This window comes from Gallinula chloropus, assembly GCF_964237585.1.
Source record: "Gallinula chloropus genome assembly, chromosome: 8".
Lineage (NCBI taxonomy): Eukaryota > Metazoa > Chordata > Aves > Gruiformes > Rallidae > Gallinula > Gallinula chloropus.
This window is the reverse complement of record NC_140093.1, coordinates 15712541-15727338: the sequence shown is the minus strand read 5'-3', so window position 1 is coordinate 15727338 and position 14798 is coordinate 15712541. Positions and strand designations below refer to the sequence as shown.

At 42.5% G+C, this 14798-nt stretch overlaps 1 protein-coding gene across 1 annotated transcript; it reads left to right on the top strand.

Moving 5' to 3' along the window:
- The first annotated feature begins 7950 nt into the window (after positions 1-7950).
- Positions 7951-12917, top strand: ZNF639 (zinc finger protein 639). Its single transcript, XM_084267232.1, has 6 exons — positions 7951-7991; positions 9251-9388; positions 9790-9857; positions 10428-10535; positions 11296-11433; positions 11689-12917. The coding sequence occupies exons 3-6, from the start codon at positions 9800-9802 to the stop codon at positions 12834-12836; spliced, it is 1452 nt and encodes a 483-aa protein (XP_084123358.1). The 5' UTR covers positions 7951-7991; positions 9251-9388; positions 9790-9799; the 3' UTR covers positions 12837-12917.
- The last annotated feature ends 1881 nt before the right edge of the window (positions 12918-14798 follow it).

Genomic DNA, 14798 nt, shown 5'->3' with positions numbered 1-14798 from the left:
GTTTTTTCTAATTATTAAACAGGTTTTTTTAATTAGTGAAGCCCATGATTGAGGGTGATGTTCACCCTAACATTTTAAACTTGCTAAATTGGCAGCACTTGGAATGAATTCCAAAGGTCTGGGGCTTTTGGGGGTTCATCTTGTTCACTTGCAAACACACACCGAGGTGCCACTCAGAAAGTGCAATACCACATGTAATATAAAATATGCTGACAGCTGGTGTTAGATTAGAATATAAGTATATAAATAAACTGTACTTTGTGCAGGCTGTACTGATGAGGTAATGAGTGGTTGGCTTCATTTAGCAAACTGTAATATATTAAAAATGTGCAATCAGTTACACTATGAAAGACTTTGGGGATTGTAAAGCCAAGACTTCAGTCTTTCAAGACACTTTCATAGTCAAGATCCTGCAGTTGATGACTGCACGTGTGGATGCTTGATGTTGTAGAGGGAAATCTGTTTTAGTGAAAACTACAGAAGTTCTGAGAACAGTATGAGGAATGTGAAGTTTTATTTCCTTAGTTCTATTAGATGTTTTGGAGTAGTCCAATAGAGTCCCATTACTCTTTTTATTGACTGTTACACATTCACTTTTGTTCATACAAATATTTTAAATCCTGCTACACTTGGCCATACTTCCTAGAGCAAAATCACCCTTGTACATATTACTTTGCAGTCAACACACTCTAATGGTTTAGCTCTTTTAAAGCAGGGCTTGGTTTCACTTGAAATTTGGTTCACTAAATCTGAAACCCTGTTGGCTGTAGCTCTTAACTGAGTGAAACTTGCACGAATGCCACATTAGGTGCTATGTTATCCTTATTTATCTGGTATTGAAACAATGCTTTTCCTCATTTAGCTAAGAGATGGTCAGCCTTTTCCAGCCTGGATGAAAAGATCGACTCCAATTCATTGGATGTTATGAGCCTGATTTCTTTTGTACTTTGCCCCTTCCTAGCCATTTGCTTCTGTAGATATGAGTATAAAATGTCTTTCAGTTCAAGCATAGGGTGTTCTGCACCCTTTTTGCACAAAGGTATAAGGAATCAGGCTCTGTTTCCAAAAGTCACTGCAACTAATGCTGCGCACAAGCTGTCAAAGTTATGAACATAAAATAATAAAAGAAAAGAAACTTCATAGTGATACAGACATCATATGATTTGGGATAATTATAGCCTTTCAACTTTTAAAAAAAAAAAAGTAGGAGAAGCTCATGGGCTTTAAGCAGTTGTTCTTACCATAACCAGGATGGGCATTTGGAAACACTCTGCCAGTGTTCTTTTTTAGAGCTTCAAAGCATTCAACCCTAATTACCTTATCCTGTTAATGCCAGTTTTGTGCTCATGTAACCTCACTGAAGATGCGAAGGTACAGTTTACTTGCAGTGGTGTAAATGAGAGAATGTCATCTGTGTTCAGTATCAGAGCTAAGATCTGCTTACAGACTGTGAAAGCACCTGTAACCGAGCTCTAGACTTTTACACATTGCTTAGAATGTGGATTTTTACTTTTAAACTATTCCCACTTCATTGAGATTTGGAAGTGTTCCCTTTATTCTGCAAATTAGTTGCACACAACACTAAGTAGCTTATTTTGAGCTTGAATTGAATCTGAACACCTTGCTCCTGCACAACTTTGTAGTAGGACTACCATAGCAAGGTGCCCAGTATTGGGCCCTATGTTTTAATAAAAAGTATTAAGAAATCATGAGTTAGTGAAACACAAATTGAAAAACAGTAACTCTTTTCAACTGTGAAACAATCTTTGATCTAATGACAGAAGAGGCTGCTGTTGATGAGTTTTTCTTTACAAAAGCGAAGAATCTCTTTTTAAAGGTAGCAGAAAACACACCTGTACTGGCTCACATATGCACACTTTTCTGAAAGGGTGTGTTAGTAGCTTTTTCATAGGTGAAACTGACTTTCAGTATAATTTTTTTTTTTTTAAATTAAAAAGAAAAGCATTTAAATAAAACCAAAATTGTTAGTGGTTTGGCATCTCGTGGCAAAGATAGAAGCCTGCATATTAAGGGCAATATAGAAATTACAAAGCTTGTAGAGAACTTTGTATGTGATGACCCTGCTGTTGGTGGTTTGGAGGGTTGTTTTTTGTTTTTCTTCCCACTTCCCTTTTTATGTAAAATATTAAATGCCTTTTGGAGTCAGTAGCCCATGTTTGACAGTTTGAAGGCATTTTCTCTGCTTTGTCATTTTGTAACTGGCATGTTTCAGCGTCTGTTCTTAATAATAGTTGTGAATTCCTCCTGTTTTGCATGTCTGTACAGGTTGCAGACCTGGGCTGGACCCATTCAAAAAAAAACCCCAATATCAGAAAAGCCACTTGAAATTACTATTTTGTTGATGTCTCTGACATCTTGAAAATGCTTCAAGTTAATGAAAATGGTGTGGTATTACAGCAAGAATTGTAACATGCTGCTTCTAAGATTTTTTTCTTTTAACTTCTTTCTCTTGTTTTAGTTTTACTTGAATGGAGAAACCACACTTGGGTTTATTTTAAATACTATATAGCTGTGGATGTTGTGGCAGGTTGTTGAATCCCAATTTAATTTTGCAATACATATTTCATACAAATAATGAATTTGTATCTTTTTTTTTTTATGCTGAAAGCTGTCTGTTTAGGCAAGGCTCTATCTGTCCAAAATGATGTGCAGCTCACTACCCCTACAGTTGATGCCTGTTTCAGGGTTTGGTTTTGTTTCTATTTTTTACATCTGTGTTAATGAAGAGAAGCCAACTGGAAACTGGATATAGAAGTTCTCTATTTAAATACACTAACCAAACCCGTACGTGCTCTGGTCTGTCAGAAACTCTGATTTCACTTTATGCTGACTGACTTAATGGCTCTGGATGCACAACAGCATATGAAATCAGACTGTTATGTATATTAAGGTCCCAGATTATTCATAATGACAGCAATGTTTACTAGCAGCCCAATGAAACACCTGTCGGTTTTACTTTGAAATAGACTTTGTTAACAAGCTTCAGTTCTCCAGTTCATAAGTACCTTGATCTCATTACTTTCATTCTTGAAGTTTCCAGGATTCCTGTTACTTGCTTCCTTAAATGCTTCCCCTTCCTTTTCTGTCGTAGTAGAAAGACTTGTTGAACCCACACTCAGGAAAAATGGTTACTTTGCAGTACAGTATTCTTGACTTCTGAACTTCTATGGGATAGACTCTTACAGTAGGAAGTCTTACTCTTAGTACTCTTGACTCAAAGCCAGCGGTGGATCCCTCTGTCCCTGTCTCTTGCCTTGCCCTCTCCCCTAAAAAGAGACGTGCCCATAGCATAAGAACAATGTAAAATCTTGGGCGAGATCACCAACTGAAGAAGTGTCCTGCCTGTAATTGAAGCTACTATCCCCATTGGTTTGTATTAATGTGTCTTAAGTTTAAGTGTCCTTACTGTCACTTCTGTATGTGGTGCAATATGCCTTTGGCATAAGGAAGGCAAAAAATACACTATTCTATCTTGACTCTTTCTGCAATTCTGGTGTCAGTTCTCCAGTAGCTATTACACTGATTTAGGAAACATTTGGTTCAGTGTAACTGCATCAGTTTTGTTAGGAACCTGTTCCAGTAATATAATTCATCACACTGAAACCTGACTTAATTGTATTGCTGAAGTTACAGAAAGCCCGATTCAAGTAGAATCTGTTTCTCCGAAGAATTTAATTTCTGTTGCAGTTCAGTTAATCCTTGAGAGCCAAACAATGGATACTCAGAGCTGAAATCTCAATCTGCTGTGCTGCTTTGGTTTAACTACCCATTTAATCTATTTCCAGGTTCTATTAATAGTGGTTTATATCCTGAATTATCAGCTACCCCAGACTATCCAATGTTGTCTTACCCTTTAATTTAGGCAGGGGAAAGAAAAGGAAGAGAGGAAGAGATGAACCCTTCTCTTGTCTTACAGCTGCTGTGGTCCCAATTCTTCATCTTCTCTTGGAGATAAATATGTAATTCATCACCTGGGAGTATCATCCTTTCCCCTTGCCCCTGCACACCCCTGCAAGTTTTAACTGTGAATATCTGCATGTGCTATCAAATCCACTTCCCTGATGAAGGAAAGGACTTCAATATCTATGACTGTAGGTGTAATCCAGGTGTCCTGGGTTCTCAGACTTGAAATTTTGGAAGTATTGTCAACTGGCACCACTATGACAATAACTTTCAGATAATAGTACAGAATTGATGAGGTTGACATAGACCTCTGGAGACGGTCTAGTCCAGCTGCCCTGTTCAAAGCAGGGTCAGCCAGAGCAGCTTGCCCAGGACATCCAGTTGGGTTTAGAGTCTGTCCAATAAAGTCCACAGTAAAAGCTCTTTCTTCACGTTCATATGAAATTTCTGTTTCATTTCTTAATGTCCATACAGTGGGCAGCACTGAGAAGCCTTGCCTGTTGTCTTTATTCCTTTCCATCAAATATTTATATGCATTGATAAGCTGGCAAGTGAGCTTTCTCTTCACCAGGTTTCTCATCCTCCCCTGCTCTCCCTTCATCTTCATGGTACTTTGCTGGACTTTTTCCAGTATGTCCATGCCTGGCTTGTACTGGGAGCTCCAGCACTGGACCCAGCACTCCCAGAGTGGCCTCTGAGCAGAGGGGCAGGGTGAAGGCTCACCTCCCTTGATGTGTTGGCATCGCCCTTCCTTGGGCAGCCCCGCATCCTGTTGGCATTTTGGATAAATAGAGCCCTGGAGGGTGAGGCTTCTATGTTAATTTGTTGAAGCTAATAGCAGTTACGTGTCTGCATCAAAATGAGAGTTTAAACACCCACCAGTGATTGAAATACCTTTTTTTAAAATGAGACAATTATCTTTGAAATAACCACTACGGGGGTGGGAGGGGGGGTGTGCTGGGGGGGTGCTGTTGCCATGTGTATGTCATTCTGTAATAAAGGTCCTGTGGTAAAGTAGTTAGAAAGCAAGACACTTTTTGTAATAATGGGCCAAAAAAAGTATTTAAGATACAGCAAGATGCATGTGTTGTCATACTGAGAATAGTCTTGCGGTATGTTTTTAAAAAAACCAAACTAGAGCCACCACCTTTTTTCCCCTTCTGCTGTGCTACTCAAAAGTTTGGCCTATGATACTTATTGTAGCTCATGTTGATTGGAAACTGTAAAAAGTCTGCTTTTTATTTATCTTCGCGGCCTGTATCACATGCTGTTTATTAAAAAACCCTACTTTTGTTTGGTTTTTTACCACATTTTGGAGTGTTAATGTATATACTAACAACTAAATTAAAATAATATGGTTGGTACACTTGTGAGGATTTAAGGAATCTTCAGTCTTGGAGGGGTGACTTTGTGTTGCAGTTCTGCTTTTGAAAAAGGCTCAAAGAGAGGGAGGGGATGACTCTGTACGTCAGCTAATCCAGTGGGGGGGGAAAGATGCAGAAGTAGAATTTGTATTATTCATGGGTGAGGAGTCCTGGATGTATGTGGTGTATGTTCTTGCACACGTTGCTCCTCAATATAAGTCACTTATTTTAGCTGTGGGCTGTAAAAGTTGCAATAAGAGAACAGATGTTGTAGGAATGTTTCAGACGGATGGTTTTAAAGCCCCAGCTAAATCAATCTGTGTTTTTTTTGTTGTTAGGCTTTTAAAAATTCTTCATGCTTTTAGTACCAAAACTGGTGGGTTTTTTTTTTTTTTAAAAAAGGTTGTATTTTTGTATCCAGTATGAATTTTGAAAGAGTGAGAAATGTATTTGGGAAATTGCTGGTAAGTATAAGAGCACGGGGCTGCAAGGGAATTGCTGCTGTGGGCACGTTGGTCTCCTTTGAACTTCAATTGCTAACAAACTGTTATGGGCAGGATTTGAGCAATCTTGCTGAGAATTTCCCTTTTTTCAAGGGATGAGGGAATTGTTGGGGCTTTTAATCAGGTCACTTCTACACATCTTTGTCCCTGGTGAGCTTTATATATACTGGTCGACTGTTTCAGATCACTGCTGCCCAGCTTTGAAAAGGGCTGCATTCCAGCAAGTGCTCAGTCCATGTGGGATTTGAACTCTGTAATAAAAGGTGGATGGCATTATCCTTAGTTACTTTGAAGCTCCAGCGTAAGGCGAGTTTCACCTTTTCGTGTTACATCTGAAATGGTTATGACTGGTTACTGCCTTGTTGTGAATGCACAGGATGGTTCAGGGAAATGGGATTTTTGTTAAAATGCAAATTTTAGCCTTTACTGTCACTCCCAAGGCGAGATATTTGTGGTAGTTCTGGGTTTCAATCCCTAAAGCATCAAAAAACTACGGAAAACTTGCAAAATGATGCAGGTGAAACAGAAGAGTTGCTCGCACTGTGGGCAGTTTGCTTTAGCATGGGAATATCAATGAGCTCTCCTGATGTTGTTATGCTCAGAAATTGGTCTGGTTTCCAACCTGCATTGGGAGGCCTTGATCCAAAATCTATACAAAAAGAACAAGAAAACCGATGCTGGACAGGATACCCCAGACAGTCTCCTCTGTGTCCTTTAAACAGTGATGAAACTGTCTTCAGCAAAGGTTGCTATTGTGAACTATACTTGCTGCTTTCACTGAAGAAAGTTTATCTCATTCCAGTAAGGATACATCCCTACTAAGTGAAATGATCAACATAGATGATGTTTGTTTCAACCATAAGGTGAGTAGCACACAGGCTTTTCTGTATTTCTAGTTGGAAGGGGTTCTGAGAGATTAAAACCTGACCCAGAGCTGTCTGAGCATCCCAAGCATGTGGTGGTTTAGAAAATGAGACTCAAACTTTTCTCTCTGACGCATCAGTGATGCTGTTTGATGCCAGTGACTTTGAACTGGATCTGTGGCTTCAAAGGGGATCCTCCTCAGATGCTTCTCTCACTCAAAGCCCTATTTTTATCTGACATAGGTGGTGTTGGGCTGTGCCGCTTTGTGTGGAGAAGGAATCAATCAAAAGGCACAGAATATGTACTGTGCGTTGTTTTGCCTGAGTCTGTCTCACCAAGCAGGACTGAATTCAAAGGAAGAGGTTGGTTTTGGTGTTTTGCTTCGTTTTGTTTTGGGGTTTTTCCTTTCTCCTTGGGCAAATAACATTCTTGTTACTGCCCACAGCTGGGAACTTGGGAAAGTGGGTATTTTTTTTAATATATATGTATTTACATGGTAAGCATTTTGGTGACTAGAGGGAGAATGATGCAGGCATCTGCCCGTTTGTGGGGCTACAGGCAATTCATGGGAATTTTAACACATTTCAGACTGTCAGGACAAAGGCTAAAGGTAAGATTTATAAACAGAGGCAGTCCAGTTTCAGCTGTCATCTAATGAACGAACTGAGGCCAGAACCAGGGTATAGTTTTTTTACTGATCACTGGAACAACATCCTCAGGGCCATTGTGGAGTCTCTGCTACCTCAAATTGAAGAGTGATATTAAAATTGGGCAACTTCAGGCTACACCTGAGCAGAATAGCTCCATGCATGCGATGCTTGGTAAAAGTCATCCTCCTGCCTGTACCAGTGTCCCTTCTTGCTTCAAAATAAGTCACTTTTCATTGTGAGAAAGATGCTGATTGGAATCTTCTGCTTTTTCCTGTGGCAGGGAGTGGGCCCAGGGCGTGCATGACTATAACTTCAGGTCACGGAGAAGGGGAAACCTGCTGCTTTTACATGTAACCCTCTACGCTGCGGGTCCGCGCTGCCCGCGCCTCTGTAAGCAGCGGTGGGCTGAGGGTAGTGAAAGATAATGAAGCTGAGAGGATGGTGCTGCGCGGCCTGTGTGTCCGATCCCCCGCCCCGCGTCTCCCTCCCGCGCTTGCTCGGGCGGGGGCCGGGCAGGGGGGACCGGACCGGAGGGGCCGGGCAGGGGGGACCGGACCGGAGGTGCCGACGCGGCCGCCAGGGGGCGCCAAGTCGTCGTCGGCCGCTGGCCTCGCCCCGCCCCTTCCCCCGCAGGGAGCGCCGCGTCCGGAGGCGGCCGCGGCCCGTGGCTGGGCGCGGAGCGGAAGGTGAGTCCCGCCGCCGCGGCACGGGGGCAGCGGCCGATGGCGCCTTACCGGGCCGCTCCGTGGCTTTGCTGCCGTCCGTCGTCTTCCAGCCTTTTATCCGGCCGGACGCGGCCCCCGCGCCCCTGACCGTCACCCCGCACCCGCCCTTATCGTGCCCCTCGCCCCGGCGCCATTTGAAGCGCGGACCCGCACCCGCTGCCCTGAGGCCAGGCGCCCGCCCGCCATCCCTCGCCCTCCGCGCAGGCAGCGAGCAGTGACTCACGCTCCGCGGCGCGCTCGGGGCCGTGCGTCTGGCCGCGCCGAGGCGGGGCCCGGCCTGCGGCGCTCCCCAGTAGCGGCCCCGGGCTGGGCCCTTTACCCGCCGCCGGAGCGCGGCCGCGGCCTCGCCCCTGCCCCCGGCCCCGCGTCTCGCCGCCGCCTCCGGGGCGAAGGGGGTGGAGCAGCGCGTTTGCCGCGTTCCCGCCCGTGGTTCCTGGAGGTTGCCTTCGGCTCAGGCCTCTACAGCTGCCGCAGCCGGTCGGCGGGGCGCCGGGCATCTTTGCGGGAGATCGGGTTTTAGGGCTTTTATCATCCTTTCCCATAGCGGCGGCAAACAGCGGGGGAGGGAAGGATGTGCCGGGGAAAGGGAGAAGAATAACAGGCTTTGCTCCCGTGGGCCGGGCCGTGGGGAAGAGGGTGAGCCGCGATAACCGGGATAAAACTCGCTGTCGCGATGTGCCGAGGTTCTTCCCAGCATCAGGGAAAGCGATGAAGGTATCAGATGTCTCTAGCCTGTGCTGTAACGTTAAACTGTTTCTTCATGTTATTGCCCCCTTAAAAATGAAATTGTAACTCAGACAAATTATTTCATCCCATAAGAGATAAAATTTATGCGATATGGGGTCTTTTTTTGTGTGCTTTCAGCTCGGGCGGGTGGCATTGCCTTTAGGAGATCTTGGGCCCAAAAGTACTGTACAGCTCGGTAAACCACATCAGGACACGGCAGCCCTTTCTTCTTCAGAACTCTGGACCCATACATAGCTCAGGTGGTTTTTGTGTATCCTTCAGATGTTTTTCTGTTGTCAGGAGCCGCCGAGTGCTGCAAAAGCCAGTTAGCCTGGGTCAGAAGGAAAATGAATGCTCTGATGCATCTACCTCATTAGTTTTGATACTCTAAACCAAAGTTAATACCAACTCTTGTGTTGTTTTCTAGTTTTGATTTCCATAACTTCATTCTTTGTAGTATTTGTACGTTTGACTCTGTTTTGTTTGTGTTCTAGTTTTAAAGTACTTGAAAATGCTGCCAGTCCACAGATGAAAAGCTGCTCCAGCTGATGTTTTCACTACGTTGGGACACTGTGCAGCCATCAGCTTCTTAGCTGCTCTGTTTGCTGGTACTGACGAGTCCAGGATTTCTGGTAAGAGATCATGGCTTTTGTTGGTATTTTCATCATTAAGGACTGTGTCTCAGAATGTCTGGTCTCTGACAAAAGGCAACGGAGTGGTAGAGAACTGCCTTGAAGGTTACACTGAGGATCTGGAGTCCTGACTGCTCTGTCTGTTCAGTGAACCTTCTTTTGTTCCAGGGCAGGAATATGAAACTGGATTTTGTGTGTCGTATAGGCAGAATGTTATTCTTAACTGTGACAAAATAGGCTGGGGAGGAGGGGAGAGTGCAAGAAATGGCAGTAGGGAAAAAGCTCTCTTACATCTGATGTTCTGCTTTTCAAATGTTTGCATTGTTTCGTAAAGTCATAAAAGATAAACCAGATCAATCAAGTCTTGATTATCTAATACTTCCACTTTACAATTAATTTAGATTATTCAAAATGAATGAACATCCTAAAAAGAGGAAAAGGAAGACTCTACATCCATCTCGATATTCAGGTCAGTCTAGAGCTTGTTATGTATTCTTTAGTAAGCTTGATCCATTTCTCAGAGTAATTACTTTATGAGAAGGGGCCACACATGCTAATACATGGGAAATCAGTAATATAAATGGTGGGGTAAGAAATCTTGGTCTGAATGGATGCAGCCCCCACCGTGCGTGCTCTGCTGTTAAGCCACTTTGGGTCAATGCTTCTGAACAGCTCTGCACGCCCTGGAAACGGGGAACCTTGCTCAAGCCACAAAATAAAGATGTTTCTACTAGTGCAAGGGGAGGAAATTTGTAAAAGTTGGGATGTGGGTGTCCAGAAGTGTTCAGCACTGACCAAACTGTGTTCCTGTCACTGCCTTCAGTGGCAGTAGAATTTGGTAATAATTCTTATCTGATACTCCAAACATCCGGAGAGCAGCTGAAAGTTGTAAATCACAACAGGAGTGTTATCAGGCCAGCACAGAACTCTTACAACATGCTAAGTAAAAATGCAGCTGGCGAGGAGAATTTTGGTGAATGCGAAGTACACCTGTAACTACACCAATGTGTTAGTGTAAAAACTTCTCTTTTTATTTCAGATTCCTCAGGTGCCAGCAAATACATAGACAACAGTGGGATATTTTCTGACCACTGCTATAGCGTCTGTTCTATGAAACAGCCAGATATAAAGTTTTCTGAAAACAGAGGTAAGAGTATATTGTGGGGTATTAGTAGTTATTTAGTAAGTGTGTCATGCTCCTATTCACAGAAAGAAGTAAATAGAATGTGAAATACGTAGCGGGTAACTTCTGAGCCTGTGATTTGCTATGTTTTTAGATTGGTGGAAGGTTATTTCATCATTGTAATCAAAACATTTTTCAAAGTAGAAATGATGATGACAAAAAGATCCTTTTGTTTTAGAGCACTTGTAATGATGATCAGACTTACTTATCTAAATATCCATTAGCTAGGGGATGTAAATATTCTTAAGAGTTCAGATGGAATTTGCCAGTGATTGCATTGGACCCTACTTAGAGAAAACAAGTTTGGCTTTATACAGTGTCCAATAATGGATGTCATGTTTAACAGAGAAAATATGCTGATAGATTTTTATTATATTAATTTTCCTTTTCACTCAAATCAGGCAGAAAAGCTCCAGAATTCTTACGAAGTACTGTATTCTAAAATGTGATTCATTTAAGGATTTGGAGTTTTTTCCACTATACTCAATTTACTGGGTTTTGTTGAAATCTTAGACCAAGTTGCTACCTTTTGTTGCCTGCCTTATGTATGGAAATGATTTGAGGTATTTATTGTTACTTTCTGTAGTGTAGGTAGTGAAGGGATTAGTATATAAATGTATGAAATTTGAATAAATAAGTAGTAGATAACACCGATAGTTAAAGAATCACAATGATGCTGGTATAGACAAATGATGACAGGAAAATCCCTCTTTTATCTTTGCAGGTAGATTCCACAGTCCTGTGCAGAGCTTGGACACAGATGATGATGGGAGTCCAGTGCATGCTGGGACTTCTCACTGGAGTGGGTCACATTCAAACGTTATGGGGTTGCACTATACAGACCCTAAAAAGAAGGATAAAGGTAAATGCGTATCTACAGCTGAAGTGTTGGAGAGCTTGGGTGCTGCCTTCCAATTAACTTTTTTGCCTTAACAGAAGAAGTGAAGGATTTGTAATTTACATTTTTTGTTGGTTAGTTAAACATAAAATATAGGCTGGGGAAAAATAACTGCTTTCTGCATTTATCAGTGGCTGTAGTTAACTGAAAAGTTAAATGTGGATGCAGGTGTTTTGCAGGGCTTTTTAACCTTTTGCTTTTATTATCAATCTCCTGCAGATAAAGGTACTAATAATGGGATGTGCAGAGACTTATGTGATTCACCGATATTCAGCGACAGTCCTACTGAAGAAGAGAAGCCTCTAGATATTCAAACTGTAGAAATTTCTACAACAGAAGTGAATGCTGTAGAAGTTCATGATATAGAAACACAGACTGTGTCACCTGAGAAGCTAGAAGCTGAGGACTTAGAGGAAATCCCTCTGGAAACTTGTAAAATCTTTGAGAAGAACCAGGCTTTGAATATCACAGCTCAACAGAAATGGCCCTTGCTAAGAGCTAACAGCAGTGGCTTATACAAGTGTGAGCTCTGTGAGTTTAATAGCAAGTACTTTTCTGATTTAAAGCAGCACATGATCCTAAAGCACAAGACGTGCACAGACACTCATGTCTGTAAAGTTTGTAAAGAAAGCTTCTCCAGTAAAGTGCAGCTCATCGAACACGTAAAGCTGCACGAGGAGGATCCCTACATCTGCAAATACTGCGATTACAAAACAGTGATATTTGAGAATCTGAGTCAGCACATCGCAGACACTCACTTCAATGACCACCTCTACTGGTGTGAGCAGTGTGACATGCAGTTCTCCTCCAGCAGCGAGCTGTACCTGCACTTCCAGGAGCACAGCTGCGACGAGCAGTACTTGTGTCAGTTCTGCGAGCACGAAACCAACGATCCAGAGGATCTGCACAGCCACGTGGTGAACGAGCACGCCTGCCGACTGATCGAGCTGAGCGACAGCTATCACAACAAGGAGCGTGGGCAGTACAGTCTCATCAACAAAATCAGTTTTGACAAGTGCAAAAACTTCTTTGTGTGCCAGGTGTGTGGCTTTAGGAGCAGGCTGCACACCAATGTCAACAGGCACGTAGCTATTGAACACACCAAAATATTCCCTCATGTTTGTGATGACTGTGGGAAGGGCTTTTCAGGTATGTTGGAATATTGCAAGCATTTAAGCTCTCATTTATCTGAAGGGATTTACCTGTGTCAATACTGTGAATATTCAACGGGACAGATTGAAGACCTTAAAACTCATTTGGATTTCAGGCACTCAGCAGATTTGCCTCATAAATGTACCGATTGTTTGATGAGGTTTGGAAATGAAAAAGATCTTTTAAGTCACCTTCAGATACATGAGACAGCCTGATTACTTTCTGTCCCTGTAATGAATTTGTTAGAACTGGAATTAGTTTCCAGTCACTGCAATCTGATATTAAATATGATTTTAACGGCAGTTGTACAGTTCTAATGTATTCATCTTTCTATCAGCAGAGCATGTGCAACAACTTGGTGCTGTAAATTTCCTTACTTAGGGGTTTTGGTAGGAGTAATCGCAGTTTGGTGGATCAAATGAGGGGAGGGACAGTGGGAGTAGTTGCACACTGTGGTAGCAGTCCTGATGGTCGATCCGTGTCCTGTGTACAAGACTGGCTATCTCGTTCAGAAAGGGACAAAGGGAAAGCCTAGTCCCGTGCTAGGTGATGCCATACTGATCTCTGCATATCCAGCTCGTGTTACCCTCAGTGGCAGCAGGTCAGTGTGCTGACGTTCAGTGAATTGCAGAGATAAAGGTGTTCCAAAAATTCCTAAGTGCAGATGTCTCCAAATTCACATACCAGCCTATATTTTCCACCTCATGCTCTTGATGGGGTACCTATCTGACCTCATTGCTCGCTTTCTTTGTTCAGTCTTTAATTTCCAGTGCCTGTCTGTGGGACTGTCCAACTGTCTTCCACACATGCACTACAGGCTTCCCGCGTGGTTTTTGTCTCCTTTATCTACCTTCAGTTACAAGGCACTAAGGAGACACACATGGCTTGTGTGTAGCTTGGGTCATTTTTCAAGGAGTAAGCGTAGGGGAACCTGCAAAGCAATCTAGCTGAGAGTGCAGAGTCTGATTTTTCATATCTAAATCCCGAATTCAGCTCTCACTGAAATCATGTATGTCATCAACCTCATCTAGAGCAAGCTTCTATTAGTTTATAATTCTATTATTCTGTATATTTATAAAATTTTTAACTTGTATATACTGGCTAAAATCACTGCTACTGTACAAAATTTTATTAACTAATCACTTCCAAACGATTTCATACCTTCATTCAGATTAGATAGTGCCGTCCTGCCATTATAGTCTAGAAGTGAATTTTTACAATGCATTTTGTAACTCTGTGTCTTTCTGAGAGGATATTTGGACAGATATAAATAAGTGTGAGGTCATTTAGGTTGTGCTAGTTACCAGGGTGAAATTACCCATGAATTAGTGGTGGAGTTTACATTTCTTTGTGCATTGATTGTAAATTTGTAATGTTAAGATCGTCTAATGCAAGCTTTGTATAGAGATAATGTATAAAACATTTCTTGCTTGGTGAGGTTTTGGTGTTACCAACCTCAAGGCATACAGGGGTCTTTGCATTTGACTTCTAAAGCTGAGGATTAAAAATTGGTTGAATATAGTCAATTGATGAAGTTTTGCGTTCTAGAGAAGTATTTTGGAAAGTCTGCTGTGGGCCAGTTAGTGTGTATTTCTTTGTAGGAGGCAAGACTCTTTTTGTCATTTTGAAGTCCTGATTTACTGCTAAGTCCTCTGTGTAGTCATTGAAAAGGCAACCTGCTGATGTCCTGACTCTGCCAGCCTGGCCTACAGAGAATGGCAATGTCTGTAGTAGAATTGCTAATTTCCTATTTTGAACGTGTTCATCCTGGCTGGCTTAAAATGCTAGCAGTCATACAGCTAACAAAGCACTAATAAGAACTAATTTATATATGGAAAGTTAATTTTGTTCATAGGGGATATAATTGGGGGGGGGGGAAGGGAGGCACATGCTGATTCTCTTAAACCCTGCTCTTGGTGACAACAGCACAGCTGAGCTCTGGAGTGTGAGCTGTTCTAGGGACAGTAACAAGAATTTGGGGGGAAAAAAAAAGGCATTTAAAAAAACCCTGAAACCACATAACCCACCTCCCCCCCCAAATGACTGAGTGGGCTTAAGAAGTGTGCATGGTCGTATAGGCCAGTATTATGTTCTGCATGGTAAACGTGGCTTTTGTAAAAGTGCAGAGCCCTGTGGTAGAGAAATGCTCCCAAGCAACTTCATGCCTAGCTGTGAGT